The sequence below is a fragment of the Balaenoptera ricei genome, chromosome 9, assembly GCF_028023285.1.
Source record: "Balaenoptera ricei isolate mBalRic1 chromosome 9, mBalRic1.hap2, whole genome shotgun sequence".
Taxonomy (NCBI): Eukaryota; Metazoa; Chordata; class Mammalia; order Artiodactyla; family Balaenopteridae; genus Balaenoptera; species Balaenoptera ricei.
In genome coordinates this window covers 96161180-96182963 of record NC_082647.1, presented here as the reverse complement: position 1 = coordinate 96182963, position 21784 = coordinate 96161180, and the positions used below count along the sequence as shown (strand labels likewise).

At 39.9% G+C, this 21784-nt stretch overlaps 1 protein-coding gene across 4 annotated transcripts in view; it reads left to right on the top strand.

The window, feature by feature from the left end:
- PUS7 (pseudouridine synthase 7) overlaps nucleotides 1-21784 on the top strand; it is a 55433-nt gene that overhangs the window by 12697 nt on the left and 20952 nt on the right. For all 4 annotated transcript variants that reach the window (XM_059934144.1, XM_059934143.1, XM_059934145.1 and 1 more), the window contains exons 5-7: nucleotides 5226-5370; nucleotides 12812-12923; nucleotides 15109-15186. In XM_059934144.1, the coding sequence (XP_059790127.1) occupies nucleotides 5226-5370; nucleotides 12812-12923; nucleotides 15109-15186 (335 nt within the window). The remainder of the gene's footprint in view (nucleotides 1-5225; nucleotides 5371-12811; nucleotides 12924-15108; nucleotides 15187-21784) is intronic.

The following is a 21784-nucleotide window of genomic DNA, read 5'->3' as shown; positions in this document are numbered from 1 at the left end:
GGGGGGCACGTGCTGCGCTGTGCCGCTTGCGGGATCTTAGTTCCCCCACCAGGGATTGAACCCAGGCCCCCAGCAGTGGGAGCACAGTATCCTAACCACTGGACCGCCAGGGAATTCCCTGGCTCACTTTTTGATATGAAAATGTCACTTATCTATAATTATAGTGTACTTTTCTTTTACATTTTTTATTTTGCTAGAATAGTGTTAGGTTTAGCTGGTAGTAGTTATATTACATCTTCTTAGCTTGCAGGTTGCAGTCCATCAGTGGGTCATGAAATCAGTTCAGTGTATCTTAACCAACATTTTCTTTTAACTGAAGTATAGTTGATTTACAGTGTTGTGTTAGTTTCTGGTGTACAGCGAAGTGATTCAGTTTATATATATATATTTTTTTTTCTTTTTTCATAATCTTTTCCATTAGGGTTTATTACAAGATATTGAATATATTGATAGTTCCCTGTGCTATATAGTAGGACCTTGTTGTTTATGTACTTTATATATGGTAGTTTGTATCTGTTAATCCCAAACTCCTAATTTATTCCTCCCCCATCCCCTTTCTTCTTTGGTCACCGTAAGTTTGTTCTCTATGTCTGTGAGTCTGTTTCTGTTTTGTAAATAAGTTCTTCATTTGTATCATATTTTAGACTGCACATATAAGTGATATCATATGGTATTTGTCTTTCTCTGTCTGACTTACTTCACTTAGTATGATTATCCCTAGGTCCATCCATGTTACTGCAAATGGCATTATTTCCTTCTTTTTTATGGCTCAGTAATATTACCTTGTATATATTATATGTACCACATCGTCTTTATCCATTCATCTGTCAGTGGACATTATGGTTGTTTCCATGTCTTTGCTATTGCGAATAGTGCTGTTGTGAACATTAAGGTGCGTGTATCTTTTCAAATTATAGTTTTGTCTGAATATATGCCCAGGAGTGGGATTGCTGGATCATATGGCAATTCTATTTTTAGTTTTTTGAGGAACCTTCAGACTGTTTTCCATAGTGGCTTCACCAATTTATATTCCCACCAACAGTGTCGAAGTGTTCCCTTTCCTCCACACCCTCTCCAGCATTTATCTGTAGACTTTTTAATGATGGACATTCTGACTGGTGTGAGATGGTACCTCATTGTGGTTTTGGTTTGCATTTCTCTAGTAATTAACATTGTTGAGCATCTTTTCATATGCCTATTGGCCATCTGTATTACCTTCTTTGGAGAAATGTCTGTTTAGGTCTTCTGCCCATTTTTTGACTAGGTTGTTTGGGTTTTTTTTTTTTTTTTTGATATTGAGCTATATGAGCTGTTTGTGTATTTTTGAAATTAATCCGTTGTTAGTCACATCATTTGCATATATTTTCTCCCAGTTGGTAGGTGGTTTTTTCATTTTTGTTTTCTTTGCTGTGCAAAAGCTTACAAGTTTGATCAGATCCTATTTGTTTATTTTTGCTTTTATATGTATTGGCTTGGGAGACTGACCTAAGAAAACATTGCTACGATTTATGTCAGAGAATGTTTTGCCTATGTTCTCTTCTAGCTTTATGGTGTCAAGTCTTATATTTAAGTCTTTAAGCCATTTTGAGTTTATTTTTGTGTATGGTGTGAGGGAGTGTTCTGACTTTGTTGATTTACATGCGGCTCTCCAGCTTTACCAGCACCACTTGCTGAAGAGACTTTTTCCCATTGTATATTCTTGCCTCTTTTGTCAAAGATTAATCAGCCATAGGTGTGTGGGTTTATTTCTGGACTCTTATTTTGTTCCATTCATCCATGCGTCTGTTTTTGTGCCAATACCACACTGTTTTACTGTAGCTTTGTAATATTGTTTGAAGTCTGGGGGGGTTATGCCTCCAGCTTTGTTCTTTCTCCTTGGAATTCCTTTGGAAATTTTGCGTCTTATATAGTTCCATATAAATTTTAGGATTATTTATTCTAGTGCTGTGAAAAATGTCATGGGTAATTTGATAGGGATCACATTAAATCTATAGATTGCTTTGGGTAGTATGGCCATTTTTAACAATATTAATTCTTCCAATCTAAGAACATGGGATATCTTTCCATTTCTTTGAATCATCTTCAGTTTCCTTTATCAGCGTTTTATAGTTCTCAGCATGTAAGGCTTTTACCTTGTTGGTCAGGTTTATTCCTCAGTGTTTTTTTTTTTTCACTGCACTGTGCAGCTTGTAGGATCTAAGTTCCCTGACCGGGAATTGAACCTGGGACCATGGCAGTGAAAGTGCTGAGTCCTAACTACTGGACCGCCAGGGAATTCCCAGTTTTTTGTTTTTTTTTTTAATGCGATTTTTAAAAGGATAGTCTTTTTGCTTTCCCTTTCTGATATTTTATTGTTAGTGTAAAGAAATGCAACTGATTTCTGTATGTTAATCTTGTATCCTGCTACCTTGCTGAATTCATTTATCAGTTCTAGTAGTTTTTGTATGGAGTCTTTAGGGTTGTCTGTGTATAAAATCATGTCATCTGCATATAATGACAGTTTTACCCCTTCCCTTCCAATTTGGATACCTTTTATTTCTTTTTCTTGTCTGATTGCTGTGACTAGGATTTCCATTACTATGTTGGATAGAAGTGGTGAGAGTGGGCATCCTTGTTCCAGATTTTAGTGGGTAGGCTTTCAGCTTTTCACTTTTGAGTTTTAGGTTGGCTGTGGGTTTGTCATAAATAGCTTTTATTATGTTGAGCTTTGTTCCCTCTATACCCACTTTGATAAGAGTTTTCATCATGAATGGATGTTGAATTTTATCAAATGCTTTTTCTGCATCTATTGAGATGATCATGTGGTTTTTGTCTTTTCATTTGTTGATGTCACATTGAATTTTATTTTTGGTTGCACCATGTGGCATGTGGAATCTTAGTTCCCCAGTTAGGGATCGACCTGTGTCCCCTGCAATGGAAAGTCCCTCACATTGATTTATTTGCATAGGTTGAACCATCCTTGTGACCCTGGGATGAATCCAACTTGATCATGGTATATAATCTTTTTTATTTGTTGTTGGATTCAGTTTGCTAATATTTTGTTAAGAATTTTTGCATCACAGATATTTTTTCTGATAGTGACTATGTCTGATTTTGGTATGGGGTGATGGTGGCTTCATAGAATGACTTTGGGAGTGTTCCCTCCTCCTCAGTCTTTTGGAAGAGTTTGAGAAGGATCGGTATGAGTTGTTCTTTGTATGTTTGGTAGAATTCCCCGGTGAAGCCATCTGGTCCTGGACCTTTGTTTGCAGGGAGTTTTTTTATTACAGATTCTATTTCACTTCTAGTGATTGGTCTGTTCAACTTATCTATTTCTTCTTGATTCAGTTTTGGTGGGCTGTATGTTTCTAGAAACTTGTCCATTTCTTCTAGGTTGGTGAATTTGTTGGCATATAATTGTTCATAGTATTCTTTTAAGGTTTTCTGTATTTCTATGGTTTTGGTTGTTATTTCTCCTCTTTCATTTTTTATTTTGTTTATTTGGTGAGTGTGGCCAGAGGTTTGTCGATTTTTGTTTACCCTTTTAAAGAACCAGCTCTTGTTCACCAACATTTTTAAAATGTAATAAAATAAAATAGAAAGTAACAGTGTATTGCACATCGTAAGGATAAATACTGTTCTGTAAATTTTTGTTAGATTTTTAATAAGGAGCAAACACATACATATTGCCGGCTATTGATTCCAAGTATGAAATGTATTTCTCAGTGTAAGACATGCTCAGAAATTGAAAAACAGTTGTGTAACTAATAAGTTTACATTTTCTTGGTGTAGACTTTTCTTTTTTGGGAACAGATGTACTAGAATGTCATCATAAAGTTACTCAGTATAGAACAGGATTCATTGGAGGCAGTAGTAGACTTGACTATCCGGGGAATTGAGTTTCTGACATCCCCAAAGACCCAGCTTACCTGCTTTTCCATCTGTGAGCCCTGAGGTATTCATTGTTCAGCCAAGTCCCTGAGGGGGAGCGTCTGTGATGGGTGGCTCTGGAGTCAGACAGCCTGAATTTCAAATCTGGCTCTGCCACCCTACAGCTATATAATCTTAGACACATTCCTTAACTTCTCTCAGGCTCACTTTCCTCATCTCTTAAGTAGATATACTGGTGGCATGATAGGGAGCTGATTGGGATTAAGTAAGACAGTGATTGTGAGGTGATTGGTACAGTGCCTGGCAGCTGTACAAGCTCAATAAACGGGCTCTTTTTTTTTTTTTGGCTGCATTGGGTCTTCACTGCTGCGCGCACGCTTTCTCTCCTTGCGGCGAGCAGGGGCTACTCTATGTTGTGGTTCATGGGCTTCTCGTTGCAGTGGCTCTCATCTTGGAGCATGGGATCTAGGTATGCGGGCTTCAGTAGTTGTGGCTCGCTGGCTCTAGGGTGCAGCCTCAGTGGTTGTGGCGCACGGGCTTAGTTGCTCCATGGCATGTGGGATCTTCCTGGACCAGGGATCGAATCCGTGTCCCCTGCATTGGCACGTGGATTCTTAACCACTGCACTACCAGGGAAGTCCCAAATGGGCCCTTAGGATTTGCAATATTGTGAAGCTCTAAAAGATTTCTGATAGGAAAGCAACCTAAATGTCCATTGAAAGATGAATGGGTAAAGAAGATGTGGTACATGTGTACGATGAAATATTACTCAGCATAAAAAAGAATGAAATAATGCCATTTGCAGCAACATGGATGGACCTAGAGATGATCATACTAAATGAAGTAAGACAGTGAAAGACATACAATGTGATATCATTTATATGTGGAGTCTAAAATATGATACAAATGAACTTATTTACAAAATAGAAGCAGACTCACAGACATAGAGAACAAACTTATGGTTACCAAAGGGGAAAGGGGGGAGGGAGGGTAAATTAGGAATTTGGGATTAAAAGATACACACTACTGTATATAAAATAGATAAACAACAAGGACCTACTGTATAGCACAGGGAATTATATTCAATATCTTGTAATAAACCATAATGGAAAAGAATCTGAAAAAGAATATATATATGTATAACTGAATCACTTTGCTGTACACCTGAAACATTGTAAATCAACTATACTTCAATAAAAAAAAAATTATATAAAAAGACTTCTGAAATCATACCCCTGTACTTTGGTTACGTCACATCATTATTAAGATGAGTAGTGTTTTTACTAATTCCTTAGTATTATTTCCTTATTTAATGTTTGTCAAATTAGTAGTATCATTATCTGTGTTTTTAATAGGTTATTGAGGACACCAAAGAGAAAAGAACCGTCATCCATCAAGCGATTAAATCTCTGTTTCCAGGATTAGAAACAAAAACAGAAGATAGAGAGGGGAAGAAATATATTGTAGCCTATCATGCAGCTGGAAAGAAGGCTTTGGCAAGTAAGTATGCTAGTGACTCGGCATTTCTTCCGTCTCCTCCTCCTCTCTGCCTGTTCATGTTCAAGGGTCATTTTGCGGTTGTTCAGAGAAGGATATTGATCATGTCATTCCTTCAAAGAAGGTGAATTTCAGATGCATTTCAGATGCCAGAGCAATCCTGCAGACTGTGTCTGGTAAGGGGACAGTAGGTCTTATATGTGAGTATGGATTTGCTGAAATGATAGTGGTGCCTGAGAGAGAGTCTTAGGAATTTGACATGTTCCCTGAAGAGCAGAGCAGGCTGAGTGGCAATTCAAGAAGAAAACGGAAGGATATGGCTCATTCTGTGCTCTTAATGGAGGTAAGAAAGCTGTCAGATGAACAGAAACTGCTGTCACCTATCCCAGTGGCATATTCTGCAAAGTCCCTCTGTTGAAAGTGCTGCTGCTTTCCAACCGTGAGTACCTTCTTCACTACACATAAAAACGTGGAATATATAGAAAACCACTCCTCGCCCAAGCCCATCTTTCCCTGAGTAGCATTCATTTGAAATGGGTGTGTTGTCAGTGCATCCTGTTGATATTTATGTTGTTTTCTCCAGCCATGAAGATTTCTATTTGCACATAACCTTAAGAAAAATTGGGTAATTTTTCTTCTTTTACCTGTGAAATCAGCAGATAAAATTTTAATGAGAATTACAGAAGGAAAAATTGTTTCCTCACCTTCTCCCCTACCATTGATGACACCTGTTAGTGAAGAGTTATTTCTAGGTATATTTGTTGGAGTAAAACTCGATGATTGTTATATAACAAAAGAGCGTTCAAGGCATCAGTGCTTTGTCAGTATTCTCTTAGGTTAATGCTGTGAGTGGATGAAGCCTTAATTGTCTCTAACTATGGTTCTAGTGAAAGGAGAGGGTGTGAGAAAAATGGGAGCAGAAATAAGGTTTAGCTGTGCCTGAGATAGTCATGTCATCAGATCAGTAAGTCTGGTTAGTGACATAGAAGTGAGAAACCTTGAGCCGTGGGGAGGAGAGGATGGAGGCTGGACGTCACTTCTCAGCAGATACCAGAAAGGGCAGTGAGATGAAGTGTTCTGGGACTGCTTGAGGGCACAAGGTTTTTTTTTGGTTGTTTTTTTTGTTTTTTAATTAACTTTGTTAATTTATTTAAACAAATATACACAAAAAGTTATAATTCCAGCATATAATTCATGAAAAATTGTATATTAAATATTCTATGTTATTGATGCTAAACCATTCAAATTCAGTGTATATTTATATTTATGACAATGTCAATTTGGACCAATCACATTTCAAGGGATTAGTACCCACATATGGGTTGTATCTGCTATATTAGACAACACAGTCCTAGGCCCCAGCATAGGTCTGAGTTGGAATTCAGTACTTATTTTGTTGTACCTTATTTGATAAGATAGAAATTTTGCTAATTATTTTTATTTTTATCGTGACCTATAATGATGGAGGGCACAAATTGTTAATCATTTCTCAATCCACAGTCTAATGGCTTGGGTACTAGATGTTTCTTTGATGTCTGAGTCATAGAATAAAATGTAACCTTGACAGCTTTTCTGCAGCCGGGGTTGTCCAGGCAAATTAAGCCCAGTAGGAAATGATGTGAATGGCTGTATTTTTCTGTTCTCCCACAATTGGCATGTAGCTGGCAACTCATCTAGCTGTGGAGGAGAGAAGGTGACTTCCTACATAAAGCAGATGCCTTGGTGCATTCAGTCTTCATTCTCTCGAGGAGCCCAGGTTGAGAAGGGCTGCTAGGGAGGTGTTCCTTATAGAGAGGTAGTCCTCGTTGGTCAGCTACCTTCTTGCAAAGGCAAGAGGAAGAGGCAGGGTCTCATTCTGACGACTGGTCACGAGGAAGCAGATTGGAAAAGGCAATTTTTTTTTTTCTATTTTTTTGACTGGTTACTTCTTGGAAATGATTGTTTTATCTTAGAGGATGACCTAAGCATTTTTGTGATGTTGGCATTTGCAGGCCAAGGTGGCCAGTACAGTTGCCCCCTCACATGAGTGGTTCCATATCTCTCGTGTTCTGTCTTTATCTGCATTTTCTGTGCTTATTCCACACCCACCTTTCTTTTTTTTCCAAATAAAAAATTTCCTTGTTTTCCAAGGGAGGTGCTGAGCTCTGTGTGACATGAACACCGCCCCCCCAACCCATTTCCCTTCTCACATCTTCAGTAAAGTATGAATTTCTCACTGTAAAAAGAAGCATGAAGGCAGGTCCACTTGAATCAGTGCTTGGACGGAGATCTCGACCTCCAGGGTTCGAGGGGCTGTGGCGTTTAGTCAGAGATAGACTAGAGCTCTGCCATCTGTGTGTTCCCGCCCGCCTCCTCATGGACCCAGATGGGCACCTGAGAGCCTATGCGCGTCTTCTGCAGATCTGGCCCCCCCGCACCCCTGCACACGGGGAGTGGCCTAAAGTAAGCAGCATTCAGAAAGTAGGGAGAGCTGGTGCCTGAAGAGGGCTGTTGGTGCCTCTGCAAACAGAATGCAGTACCAGTGACAGCTCATCCTCCTGGGCCACCTCGCGAAGCATTTGAGTGGATTAGCTTTTAAAGCTTCATTGCAAAGCTAAGATAGAATGTTTTTAGAGCTCCCTCACTACCAAACCCTGACATAAATTGTTACTGGTGGGTCATGCATTATCTACCAGATTTCCAACATTGTTTTTTAATCTTTTTTTTTTTTTTAAGTTTTAAATTTTATTTATTTTTGGCTACATTTGGGTCTTTTTTTAAATTAATTAATTTATTTTGTTTTTGGCTGCGTTGGGTCTTTGTTGCTGTGCGTGGGCTTTCTCTAGTTGAGGCGAGCAGGGGCTACTCTTTGTTGCGGTGCGCGAGCTTCTCATTGCGGTGGCTTCTCTTTGTTGCGGAGCACGGGCTCTAGGCGTGTGGGCTTCAGTAGTTGTGGCATGCGGGCTCAGTAGTTGTGGCTCACGGGCTCTAGAGCGCAGGCTTAGTAGCTGTGGCGCACGGGCTTAGTTGCTCCATGGCATGTGGGATCTTCCCAGAGCAGGGCTTGAATCCGTGTACCCTGCATTGGCAGGCGGATTCTTCACCACTGCGCCACTAGGGAAGTCCCTGCATTGGGTCTTAGTTGCTGTGCGCAGGCTTTCTCTAGTTGCGGCAAGTGGGGGGCTACTCTTCATTGCGGTTCGTGGGCTTCTCACTGCGGTGGCTTCTCTCGTTGCAGAGCACAGGCTCTAGGCGTGCGGGCTTCAGTAGTTGTGGCATGCGGGCTTCAGTAGTTGTGGCATGCGGGCTCAGTAGTTGTGGCTCGCCGGCTCTAGAGCGCTGGATCAGTAGTTGTGGCGCACGGGCTTAGGTGCTCCGCGGCATGTGGGATCTTCCTGGAGCAGGTCTTGAATCCATGTCCCTTGTATTGGCAGGCGGATTCTTAACCACTGCGCCATCAGGGAAGTTCTAGCAGATTTGCAACATTCTTTACCTCAGATAGGGCCATGCATCCTAAAACATAGGTGTGGTAGATTCTAAATCATGGTGGCCAAACGCAAATTACCAACTGTTTTAACTCAGATGTTATTTTGTGTGTTAATCCAGTCTGATAGACAGGGCACATTGATTTACCTACTAAAGCATACATATGGTATTCTTCTGAAAAATATCATAATTATCATAAACCATATACTCAGGTAAATTAACTTATATTTTGAGATAGATAGTATACATCCCCAAAAACCTTTTTAAAGATTTAAGTTAAAAAAATTTTTTGTGGCATGTAATATGTAGAGATTCTCCATACTGTGCGAAATGAATGGTTTCCAGGAGGCATACTTGGATGGAGGAGTCCACAGAGACTCAGGAAGAAGAGCCAGACAGATACAAAGTTAAGTTTCTGTGAGAGCCTGGTGTTATGCAATCCATAGGAAGAGGGGATTTCAATGATAGAGTGGTTAGCTGTGGAAAATATTACAGACAGTTCCATCAAGATTGGAACTCTGAAATATGTCCACCAATTTTTAGCAATATGGAGATCATCAGTGTCTTTGCCAGAGCAGTTTTAGTGGAATGATTGGAAACCAGTTTACACAGTAGGTTGAGAATGGAAGACGATAAATACACCGTAAAGAGGAGGAGAAAGGAAAGGAACATGGTTAAGGAGAGGGAGACGTAGGTTTGACTTTTAAAATGCAAGAGCCCTGAGCATACTGATATGCTGACGGGAAAGAGCCAGTGGAGAGGGAGGGGGCTGATGATGGCTGGAGCAGAACCCCTGAGGAAGCTGCAGGGTGGGTGTGCAGGGGTGCCGCAGGGGAAATGGACTTGAATAAGAAGGAAAGAATGTTCTGCATGCTACCTACCCATCCTGTCATCTTTCTCGAGCTACAAACATTTTTCCTTCTTTATTCATGAGGATCTCTGTGCTCAATACATGAACCTTCCTGAATGTCGTTTTCTTTTTTTATCTGGTTTCTGTTTCTCCTCTCCTGGGGCTGCCATATTAGACCATCAGAAGATTGCTTCCTAGCCTGAGAATTCTTTGCGTTCATATTTTAAATCAGAGTGTCTCAAAATGTTTGAAAGTTATTTTAAATTCACTTAAATTATAAAGCTACCATCTATGCTACCTAGCATTCCAAGGATTTGGAGTTTTATGAAGTCAAACAAATTCCCCAAAATAAGTTGAGACTCACCGATTGTCCATTATTCAAAACATTCCCAGTTAATCAATGCATATGCTTATTACTAGTTTGTGTACTGAGTGCACTTGGAAAAAGAATCCTTATGTCTGTTACTTGCAGAGGAGATAATTGTGAATGCATGCTCACTGCTTGGATTTGCTAATAAAAGATGCATGCTTGTGAGCCAAACTCATACCAGTTGTCATGGTTTCTCTTAAGGTGTAATAGCATTTAGTTTTTGGTCTTGTGGTTTCATTTATTTCTTGCCACTATAGTTAATTTTGAACATACTGAAAGGGTAGTTAGAGGAAAATGTAGCTACACTTCATCAACTTTTATCACAAATATTTTTAAAGCTTTTTATTATGGACATTTTCAAACATGCAGACAAATAAAGGAAGTAGTATGCTGAACCCCTGTGTACCCATCAACCATCTTCAGTATTATTAACGTTCTGTTGTTTTGTTTGATCTGTTCCTCCCACTTTTTTTTCCTTTGTTGGAGTGTTTTTAAAGAAAATTCTACATAGTACTTCATTTCACTCGTAAATACTTCAGTATGTATCTGACAGATAAGAACTAAAACCCTAAATCATTATCACATCCCCACAAAATCAACAATAATTTCTTAATATCTCATACCCAGTGCATGTTCAGTTTTTCTCTGATTGTCTCAGAAATGCCTTTTGCATACAGATGTCTTGTTTAAATCATGATACAAACAAGGTCAGAACATTGCATTCGGTGGGTAAGTCTCTTAAATCTGTTTTAATCTATCAGTTTGAGAACTGATTTCCATAATAATTTTTTGCATTTTTTTCAAATAAAAAAATCAGTGCAGGAAACTCATAAAACACAGAAAAGCACAATGAAAAACAGTCATTACTTGCAGTCTCACAACCGAAAGATAATCACAAATAGCGTTTTGGTACACGTCCTCCCATATTTAAGAAAACAAATCTCTGGATGGGGAGGCATTTTGCATACAGTCTTACACCTTTTGCTGCATCCTGTGGGCACAGACAGTGCAGCTTTTGAGGGTGAGTGGACAGGCCACTGTGAGGGGATTGAGACAGGGAGGCCTGGACCTGTCGGTGAGTTTTCTGCTTGTTCACTGTTTGCCTCTGCGACATTCCATTGTTAACGTCTAAATGGCTGTTAACCCACCACATAACCACCAGGCGCTGTAGGAGTCCTCAGTAGAAACTTTCCATGCGATCATTTGCATGTTCACTTCTAAAGCACTTTAATATTATTATAAATTAAATACTGCTCTCTTGTGCTCTTTATGCTGTGCATTTGGACAGAGGTCAGAACTGCAGCAGGTAAGAGCGGTTGGCGTTTCATGTAGATAAAATGAAATGCCAATGATTTTTGTCACAGGTGCTAAGTATAGACAATTTTGCTTAAATGTAGGGAGCTGGAAGGAAAACCAAAAATAATATCCCTGTTCACAATTTTCTGAGGATGAGTTGTGAGGAATTCACATCAAGAGCCCAAGAAATACTTGCAGTGCTTTTTCTGTAATACTTCAAGCATACATGCTATGGCAGTTTTCCAAGACAGCTTATTGGTCAATTTGTTCTCTACATTGTAGCTTATATCCCTAACCTATGAAGCAGTGCTTTTTGCCTTGACAAAGGCAGGTGTACAAGTAACTTTAGTATCAGAAGTTTCTTATGTCTTTGAAGATGAAGGATTCATGAGTTCCTGCTAAAGGGACAAAGACAAAGGAACATTTTTAAAAGAAGAAGACTTCTGGGGATTATATGAAATATTTTTTCACAGTTTTTCTTTCATAGAGTTACAGAAATCAACTGAATTAGATGCGTTCAAATAACAGCTGCAGCTTTGTGTCACACAAGACTCACAAACATTGTTGTACAACATCTGAGACGTGCAGTTGTGGCTTACACATTTTTCCCAAAGTTGATTTTTCAGAACACTCTTTGGGCAACTGAAGTCGAAATCTTAATGTTGTTTAAACATATGTTTCTAGATTGTAGTGTAATTTTAATGTTCGTTTGGAAGAACAGTTTTTAAAAGTCAGATTTTCCAAAGTCTCGAAATGTTTGCCAGTTTCTAAAACGTTGAGCAATCGAAGTAACAGTGGCTCAGAAGTTAATATTTTTAACCTGACTTAATTTTTAAAGTCTCCTCTTCCCCCAAGAATGACAATTAGGTATTGAATGCCAGCTGCTCTCTCTGTCCAGTAGACCTTTGTAAACCATCTAGTGTTCGCTAAACTTCTGTGATGGAAGTGGCCTTTGGAAAATCTAAACTTGTCGCTGAGGCAGCTCCTCACAAGCTTTATCCCCAACCCTGCTGAGGCATCCAGCCTGTTGTGCGAACACCTGACTGGGGAGATGAGGCAAGGCTTGTAGGCTCCGCCATGGCTGCTGTCTCCCTCTGGCCTGCATACATTCTGGAGGGCCAGGCGGCCCCCTTTCAGACACATGCTTGTAAAGGAAGCCACTGGGGAATGGTGGACCCCTCTGTGTTTCTCTGTGTGAAGATTGCTGGTTAGGTTTAGTCATTTATCACACCACCTGCATTTCTCGATTTTGATTTTAAATACAGACAGATAAGTATCCAATCACAGAAAGTTTAATAACTGTAGACCACAAGGTATAACCACTTAACCCATATTTCTTGTCAGACTAGATCTGATTTCTCTCTCAAAGGTTCTCTAGCAAAAATGATCTTGTGGGGTTTCATAAGAACTCAGCTAACTTTTATTATGGTGTATATAATAGTTAATTTTTTTCTTTTTTTAAGATCCAAGAAAACATTCTTGGCCAAAATCTAGGGGAAGTTACTGCCACTTCGTACTGTACAAGGAAAACAAAGACACCATGGATGCTATTAATCTACTGTCTAAATATTTAAGGTTAGTATTTTGTTCTTTTGCCCATACAAAATCAAAACACAGAAGTGTATTTTCCTCTTTCCATGCTGATGAAAAAGGAGTGGGAAAATAGGCAAATAGGTAGCAAATGTGCCTCCTAATTATAGTGGGTTTTTTTGTTTGTTTGTTTGTTTGTTTTGGGGGGTTTTTTATTTGGCTGCACTGCGTGACTTGCAGGATCCTAGTTCCCCGACCAGGGATTGAACCCGGGCCACAGCAGTGAAAGCGCCGAGTCCTAACCACTGGACCGCCAGGGAATTCCCAATTATAGTTTTCTTAGACAACAGTTGAATTAATTTTTTTTAACCTCCTTGCATATTGCCAGTGATTCAAAATGAAAATTCTATAAGTAAGTGGTTTACATATAGTTGAGAGTTACTAGTTCACCCAGCTGAAAATAAAAATTAACTTTCTTCCCTGAAAGCCTACACTTTGACGTGGTTGCAGAGGTCTGCTACTAAACCATAAGCTCTTAACTCCAGGAGACAGACTAGACTGGAAACCTGAGACCAGTCAGATTTTCTCACAGGAATGCAAGTATAGTAGAGTTTGGGTCTCTGAGGATGAGCCAGGTGCCATTTTATTTTTGGAAATGGGTACAGGTACCATAGCAAATCTGTATGCATGGAAATTTGCTTTCTGATGTATATTTAACCCAGCTGAAAGACAACACACAGTGTGTTAGTTTGCTATGGCTGCCTTGACAAGATACCACGGACTGGGTGTCTTAAATAAGAGACATTCATTTTCCCACAGTCCGAAGGCTGGAAGCCCCAAGCTCGGGGTGTCGGCAGGTTTGTTTTTTTCTGAGGCCTCTCCTTGGCTTGCAGATGGCCACCTCCTCTGTGTTCTCTCATGGTCTTCCCTCTGAGTGTGTCTGTGTCCTGGAGTCTCTCTGTGTGTCTGCGTTTCCTCTCCTTATATCAGGACTCGAGTCTAATTGGATTAGGGCCTCATTTTAACATAATCACCTCTTTAAAGGCTCTGTCTCCAAATACACTTGCGTTCTGAGGTACTGGCTGTCTGTCACAGCCTCAACATAGGAATTTTAAGGGAGCACAATTTAGTCCATAGGACACAGTACCATTTGAAGTAGCATTTTACTTTACTCTAGTTGCTAGCTCTCTCTGATTCCTTGTCTGTACCTGAACCCGGGAGAGGAGCCAGTTGGGGAGGGAGCTCCTCTGAGATCTGGAGCTGGGATTGCTCAGAGTTCAAGAAATTCTTCCCGTTTCTCTCCTGTTCGTGTGGAGCAGTTTTTATAAAATTCTTCTTGGTTAACTGGCTTACTTATATCTTCATATTAAAACTATGCCGATCCTTGTTTTAGCATTTGGCTTTTATACAAGAAATAGCATGTATTTATGGAAAATTCACATTACTATTAACTTTTTTGAAATTGAAGGTATAAAATTTTTGAAGTGGTACGTGATACATCTAGAATGGATTTTTCTTTACCTTCACAGTTACGTAATTAATGAATTGCATGTAATCAACAGGAAGTGCATTACTTCCTTCTCTGTTGCTGGCTAGTACAAACGTTCTGAGTCACACACAGCTGGACTTCCCTGGTGGTGAAGTGGTTAAGAATCCGCCTGCCAGTGCAGGGGACGTGGGTTCGAGCTCTGGTCCGGGAAGATCCCACATGCCGTGGAGCAACTAAGCCCATGCGCCACAACTACTGAGCCTGCGCTCTAGAGCCCGTGAGCCGCAACTACTGAGCCTGCGTGCCTAGAGCCCGTGCTCCGCAACAAGAGAAGCCACCGCAATGAGAAGCCCGTGCGCCGCAACAAAGAGCAGCCCCCACTCGCTGCAACTAGAGAAAGCCTGCACGCAGCAACGAAGACCCAATGCAGCCAACAATTAAATAAAAAATAAAAAATAAAAAATAGTCACAGCTAAGGAGGGGGTTGTTCAGGCATCATTTTTTTTTTTTTTAAACACCTTTATTGGAGTATAATTGCTTTACAATTGTTCAGGCATCATTTACTTTCTTAGCTTGCACACTAATTTATGTTTTCCTGGGTATATTTTTAAATAAAGTTTGTCCTTACTCTTCTCTTATTCCGTTATGATTTTAAGTGTATTTATTTTAAATCTTAAATTATGAGAAGCATGATTTCCTAATGGTACGTGACTTCAGATGATTTTGTTTTTGTCTTATCAGAGTCAAGCCAAACATATTCTCCTACATGGGAACCAAAGATAAAAGGGCCATAACCGTTCAAGAGATTGCTGTTCTCAAGTAAGTAGTGAGTACATGTCGGGATTCGTACTGCAAAACTCCTAGCGCCGCCTTTCAGAGTTCTTGGATTTGCTTTGTGGAGTTTACCTCTTCCATCTTTAGATGGTGCCTCTGCCTATTCAAAAGATTGCTTTTCTATTTGTTTTTTTCTTCTTCCTTATCTGTATTTTCTAATGTTTTTGCAGCAAAAATGTTTTGCAGTAATTTTTAAAGGATTTTTGTGGTAGAGTCAAGAGAATAAGTGCCTCTTTCTCTCCTCTCTCTTTTTCATTCATTATTAAATATAAGTTATTTAAAATTACGGAACAGTGAATGAGATCTTTTGTTACACACTGGAGATATACAGATGAAAAAGATGGCAGAGTGAAAAATAAATCAGAACTTATCACACAGTGAGATAAATGCTAAAATAGAGGTATATTTGGGGTATTAGGGTAGACCTGACGACAGAGCTTGGCACTCATTGTGGGGGGGCAGGCCGGGGAGGTATTCACAGAAAATGGCATCTAGATGAGGGCTTCTCTGCCTCTTCACTGCTGGCATTTTGGACTGGGTAAAATTCTTTGTTGTAGGGGCCGTCCTGTGCATTGTAGGACGTTTAGCAGCAGCCCTGGTCTCTACCCACTAGATGTCAGTAGCATTTCCTCTACTGATGTCAGCATTGTGACAAACAAAAATGTCTCCAGACATTTCTAAATGTCCCTTGAAGGGCAAAATAGCCCCTGGTTGAGAATCACTGGTCTAGATTCTAGAAGGATGGGTAGGAGTTTCCTAGGGCTGGGAGGGTCTAGGGTTGTTTGTTCCACACCAAGAAAACAGTTTGTGAAGACACTGGAAAGGATTTGGGGAGCATAGCGTATTTGGTACCTGGCAGGTGTTTGAGTTTTGTGGGAGCTGAGCAGGAAATAAGGCTTGAAGGGTAGGTACGATCCAGATCCTGAAGGGCCCTGAGGGTCATGTTAGGATCTTGGACTTGACCTTAATCTAAACAGGGGGAGTTGTGTGTAGGGACAGGATTAGGGGTTGTCGGTGAGCAAGAGGGATGGAACGGAGATCGGGGCTATTGCCATATTCTGGGGCGGAGGACGGGGGTCTGAACCCAGTCAGTTCAGTGAAGGTCAGAGGGAAAGGAGGAAGTTGGACAAATTCAGGCTTCTGTCCTCATGCACCCCCTGAAGTAAGGAGTGGTGGGAGGGAGAAATAAAGGGGCAGGAGGAAACTTTGGGGGTGATGCAGATGTTCATTATCTTGAATGTGGTGATGGTTTCACGGGTTTTAACATTCACATGTTAAAACTTGTACATTTTGAATATGTACGGTTTACCGTATGTTAATTTTGTCGTGAAAAATAAAGTCATCTGTGCTTGCTATCCCCACTGAAAAATGCATGTATGTATTTGTACTTTCCCCATCTTTTCATAAAGAAGCTGAGGTGGCGCCTCCTCTCGCTCCACAGTCACCTGCCATCTGGCTCCTTTCCCACCCCTCCTCTGATTCATTTGAGATAATGTCGGGATTGAGCTCCCGGTTGCATCCAAATGGATTTTGCGGTCCTTTCCTTCACTGACCCTGGGACAGTGGCGTGAAGTCGCAGTAAAGGCAGGGTGAGAACATCTCTCCGCGACTTCACTAGTGGCGGTGAGGTGTCGCTGTGTCCGAGGGAGAGCAGGAGGAGACACCTGGAGATGCCAGTGCTCTCGCCTGGTGGCCTGGTCTCTCTCTCCCTGAGACACATGGAACGTGGGGTCCTCTGCTGAGAGTGAAGCGGGCAGGAGTGGGGAAGGGAACTTTAAAAGAGTGTGAAGGTTTGAAACAGCCTCTGTGGGTGATGGGCTCGTCAGCAGCTCCTGACAGTAGGGCACCGGCAGTGACTCGAGGGCTCTGGCTTTCCGTGCTCTGGATGGTGGGGCACAGAAGGTTCTTGTCTTCTCTTTGGTGTCCTGAAATACCATTGTAGTCAACTCCTGTGTTTTCCGGCCGGCCAGCTCTGGGGATTTTTCCACCTAAATTAAAAAATGGATTGGTTCAATGTGCTTTCAACACGGAAGGAACTAGGTAGAAAATGACAGTTCCACCATAATTGTACTCCCTCAGAGACTGCCTTGCTTATGGCGTGGTATATTTTTGTAGGGGACTCTTTTTTTCCTTATAAACCGAAATATTTATTTAAAATGTGTTCTTTTCTTGCAAACAATAAATGATGTACCTCTTTTCCTGTTTAATATGTAGCAAAAGATATTTAAATATATGGATGCATCCTAATTTATGAACTACTGTTCTATTTCTGAATGTTTACATAGTTTCCCATTTCTTGCTATTATAAGCAGTTCCATGATGAACATATTGGGAGTTAAATCTTGGCACACATCTGTGATAACTTCATTAAGATAAACTTAGCAGCGGAATTACTGACTTAAAGGGAATGTGAAATTCTAGGTTTTAGGTTTCTGATAGCAGAGTTTACTTGCCCTGTAGAAAGGTGGTACCAGTTTATCACCTTTATTCTTCTCCAGAATCGTCCCTGACACATATCACGATCTAAGAAAAAAATAATTTACTAATTTGAGGGTCAAAAAATGGCATCTCGTTATTTTCTGTTGCCTTTTATGATGTGACATCTTTGAAGAGTGGAAGTATTTATTTCTCTTCTTCGTCAGCCACCAGGTGTCATACTTGATCACAGTGCGGCTCTATTCATAGACCTTTGCTGCCTTTATCATCTTCCTGTTGACTTAGTAAGAAACCATATTAGACACCTAAATGTTGGCCTTTGGAAAGCACATAGCACTTATCTTGCGGATGCAGGCTACACCCTTCGTTTGCTTAATGGATACGTGGGGCTGGGCTGATTGGCCTTTCCCGTGAGAACTGGTGGACAGGATAAACCCACTCCGCCACACAAAGATTTTAATTATTGCTGAATTGATCAATCCTCCGGATAAGCAGCTTTTCAGCTTCATGTAACTCTCCAAAGTCACCTAGTAGTTTTAACAGGATCTCAAGCAGGAACAGCCTCATTCAGCATGATTTGTTTCTTTTCCTGCCTCTTCCTGCCAGTCTCCTTTCTGAGCCTGGGCCAGTATTTCCCTGGCTTTGTTAATAAAGGCTTTTTTGTGCAACATGCTGCTTAGGTTGGCTCCTGATGTTTAAACGCAAGATTTTGGTAGTCCCAAGTTACTCACAGAATTGCTGTGAATTTACAGCCAAAGAGCTTGATCCAGGATCATCAAAGTTAAAACTGTGAACAGAATCGTGAAAAGTATTGTCAGCTTCATTCCATCAGTTCTCAGGGAGCACCCACACCAATGAGAACTGAGTGTAGCTCTTGCTTTCTGCTGTGCTAGTGGGTTTCAGAAATACATGTTGTGTATTTAAGAATAGACAGTAGAATATGATTCAGCCATGAAAAGGAATGAAGTACTGATGCATACTACGACATAGGTTAAAACATTATGCTAAATAAAAGAAGTCATACACAAAAGGCCACATATTATATGATTATATTTGTATGAAATGTCCCAAATAGGGAAATCTATAGAGACAAAGTAGATTAGTGGTTGCTAGGAGCCGCAGATCTAGGGAATGGGGTCAGTAGGTGTAGGGTTTCTTTTGGAGGTGAGACAAATGTTCTGGAATTAGATAGTGGTGACAGTTGCATAACATTGTGAATATACTAAAGACCACTGAATTGTACACTTTATAATGGTTAAAATGATAACCTTTTTGTTATGTTAATTTTAGCTCAACTTAAAAAAAAAAAAAAAGAACAGAGCTGTCTTTCATGGCTCTTGGGCATCAGTCTCCATAAGCTCTCTCCAGAGCTGCCAAGTTGCTTATCTGATTCCTTCTTTCCTCCTGACTCTTAAATATTCCATTCGTCTCTACAACAGTAGTTACTGACCAAAGAGGGGTTCTGTCCTCCTGTTCCTCCCTCTGTTCATCTCCGTCCTCTCCTGCCTGGACTCCAGGATACTGTTTCTGGATTAATTTATGCCCTGTGGCTCTACCATTGTCCCCATATATCTGAAGTCAAGGATGTGGTGCCCTTTTTCTTCTGGATCTGCTGCCTCTGAGCAGCTGGCCCAAGCTGGTGTAGACCCGCTTTACACCTTTTTGGTACTCGGGTTGGACAGGGCATTCGGGGCCAGGAGAGAGGGTAAAGGAGTATGAGCTTTGCCCACTTCTCAGGCTAGCTTCCTACATTTTATAATAATTAATGGGATAATGACAAATGATTTTTCCTCAAGAAATTTGGGCAGGCTGTTCCTGCTCATATTGAACCAGGAAACAAATAAGACTGATTGATAGTGCATCAAGGAATTGATTGTCTTCAGGGAGTATGGGGAAATTTTCAGCAAGGAAACAAGAATTCTCTGAGGTGAAATGGCAAACTGGTATTATATCGGTGGATTTTAAACAGTTTAACTCAGTAACAGCATATTTTTAACAAGGGAGTAAGTTGAAATTTCCCCACTAATTTTTCACGTAATGTTGGAAATTCAGAGGCTGCAGAGCAGGGGCACACACCTCTGTGGGGCTGCTTCCGTGATTAGCTGCTCTGGGCTGATAGACCAGGCACTTTGGGGCGGAACAGCCTCTCGTGCAGGCCCCGGGCCCAGGAGCCACAGCCACATCCTCCGACCCCTGTATTTCCAGGCAGAGCTGGAACATGGCTCCTCACAGCAAGAGCCAGCCGGAATGCGCTTAAGGACCGAGGCTGAAAAACACTGCACGGTCCAGTGTAGTAAAGAGAGAAGTGTATTCAACAAAGTGAAGCACAAACGCTCTTTGTTCTGGTAGTTCTCAGCGTAGATGTCTTTTCAGAGGAAGTCTGAATTCAGAAAAACTTAAAACGACTTTCTTAGGCACAGTGATACACTGTGCAGCATTATTTGTAATTTTGAAAAATTGTAAACAACCCAGGTGACCCAAACTGGAAAATCTTAAATGAATGGCTAAATAAGTAAATTCCAATTGATGAATTATTTTTGACCATATTAGATTATTTGTAATTTTTAAAACGGCTCTTTATTAAAGGAAAGGGCGAAGTGTGAAAGTCTCAAATGAAAAGCCAATGTCCTGTTTAATGGTGAAATACTAGAGCATTTTATTAGAGCCGGGAACAAAGTAAATAAAGATGACCACACTATTACCACTATTTATCATTGTTCTAGGCATACTGTAACACAAAAAACAAAATTAAGAAATAAGTGGTGTAAAAATTAGAAGGGAGGAGGCCAAATTGCAGTTTTTGTTACTGATATATTATTGTTTCTACACAAGGAGTTGACTGAAAGTTATACAAGATAGGAAAGATTATGTACAAAAATCAATATTCAGATGATAGCCAGTTAGAAATTATAGTGGAAAAAACTCTTTTACACAGAAAAAGTTTAAAAGAAAAGAAGAGAACATACCTAGAAACAAAGATTTTTGTAAAGTATAAGATCTCTATCTATGAAGAAACTTTGAAATGCTATTGATCGATGTAAAAGGACTTGAATAAATGAATGCTATAACCTGTTCTTGGATACATATAAATGTTCTTTAATGAATAAATGTATAAATTTATGCTGATACTAATGAAAATACCAATAGAATGTTTCAGTGTAATCAAGCTGATCATAATGTGGGAAAGACACAGAACTAGCCATAAAAATTCTGGAAAAAGTGACTAATAAAGGGGTATTAGCCTCAGTATATATATATGAAATAGCTATAAAATAAAAAATATATGTATAAATACATACATATTTTCATTTTTTAAATGTTTTTATTGAAACATTCTCATAATGATTTCTGCTGTGGGGTAAATTGTACACTTAGACTAGTAAAACATTTTAACTACACTTTCCACCCTAAGATATTTCTGGATTTATAGTAATCAATTTCTCTAACTTACCACCTGTTTTTATTTTTTTAAATTTATTTTTATTGAAGTATAGTTGATTTACATTGTTTCAGGTGTGCAACAAAGTCAGTTTTATACTTTTGTATATATATGTATATACACGCACAGACACACACACACATATATTCTTTTTCAGATTCTTTCCCATTATTGGTTTTTACAAGATACTGAATATAGTTCCCTGTACTAAACAGTACATCCTTGTTTATTTTATATATAGTAGTGTGTGTATGTTAATCTCACATTCCCAGTTTATTCCTCCCTTCCCCCTTTCCCCTGTGGTAACCATAAGTTTGTTTTCTATGTCTGTGAGTCTGTTTCTGTTTTGTAAATAAGTTCATTTGTATATATTTTTTTTTACCACATATAAGTAAAAGCATATAATATTTGTCTTTGTCTGACTTACTTCACTTGGTATGATAATCTCCAGGTCCATCCGTGTGGCTGCAAATGGCATTATTTCGTTCTTTCTTATGGCTGAGTAATACTCTATTGTATGTATGTACCACATCTTTTGTAGCCATTCATCTTTCAATAGACATTTAGGTTGTTTCCATGTCTTGACTCTTGTAAATAGTGCTTCTGTGAACATAGGGGCGCATGTATCTTTTTTTTTTTTTTTAATAAATTTATTTATTTATCTTTGGCTGCGTTGGGTCTCCGTTGCTGTGCGTGGGCTTTCTCTAG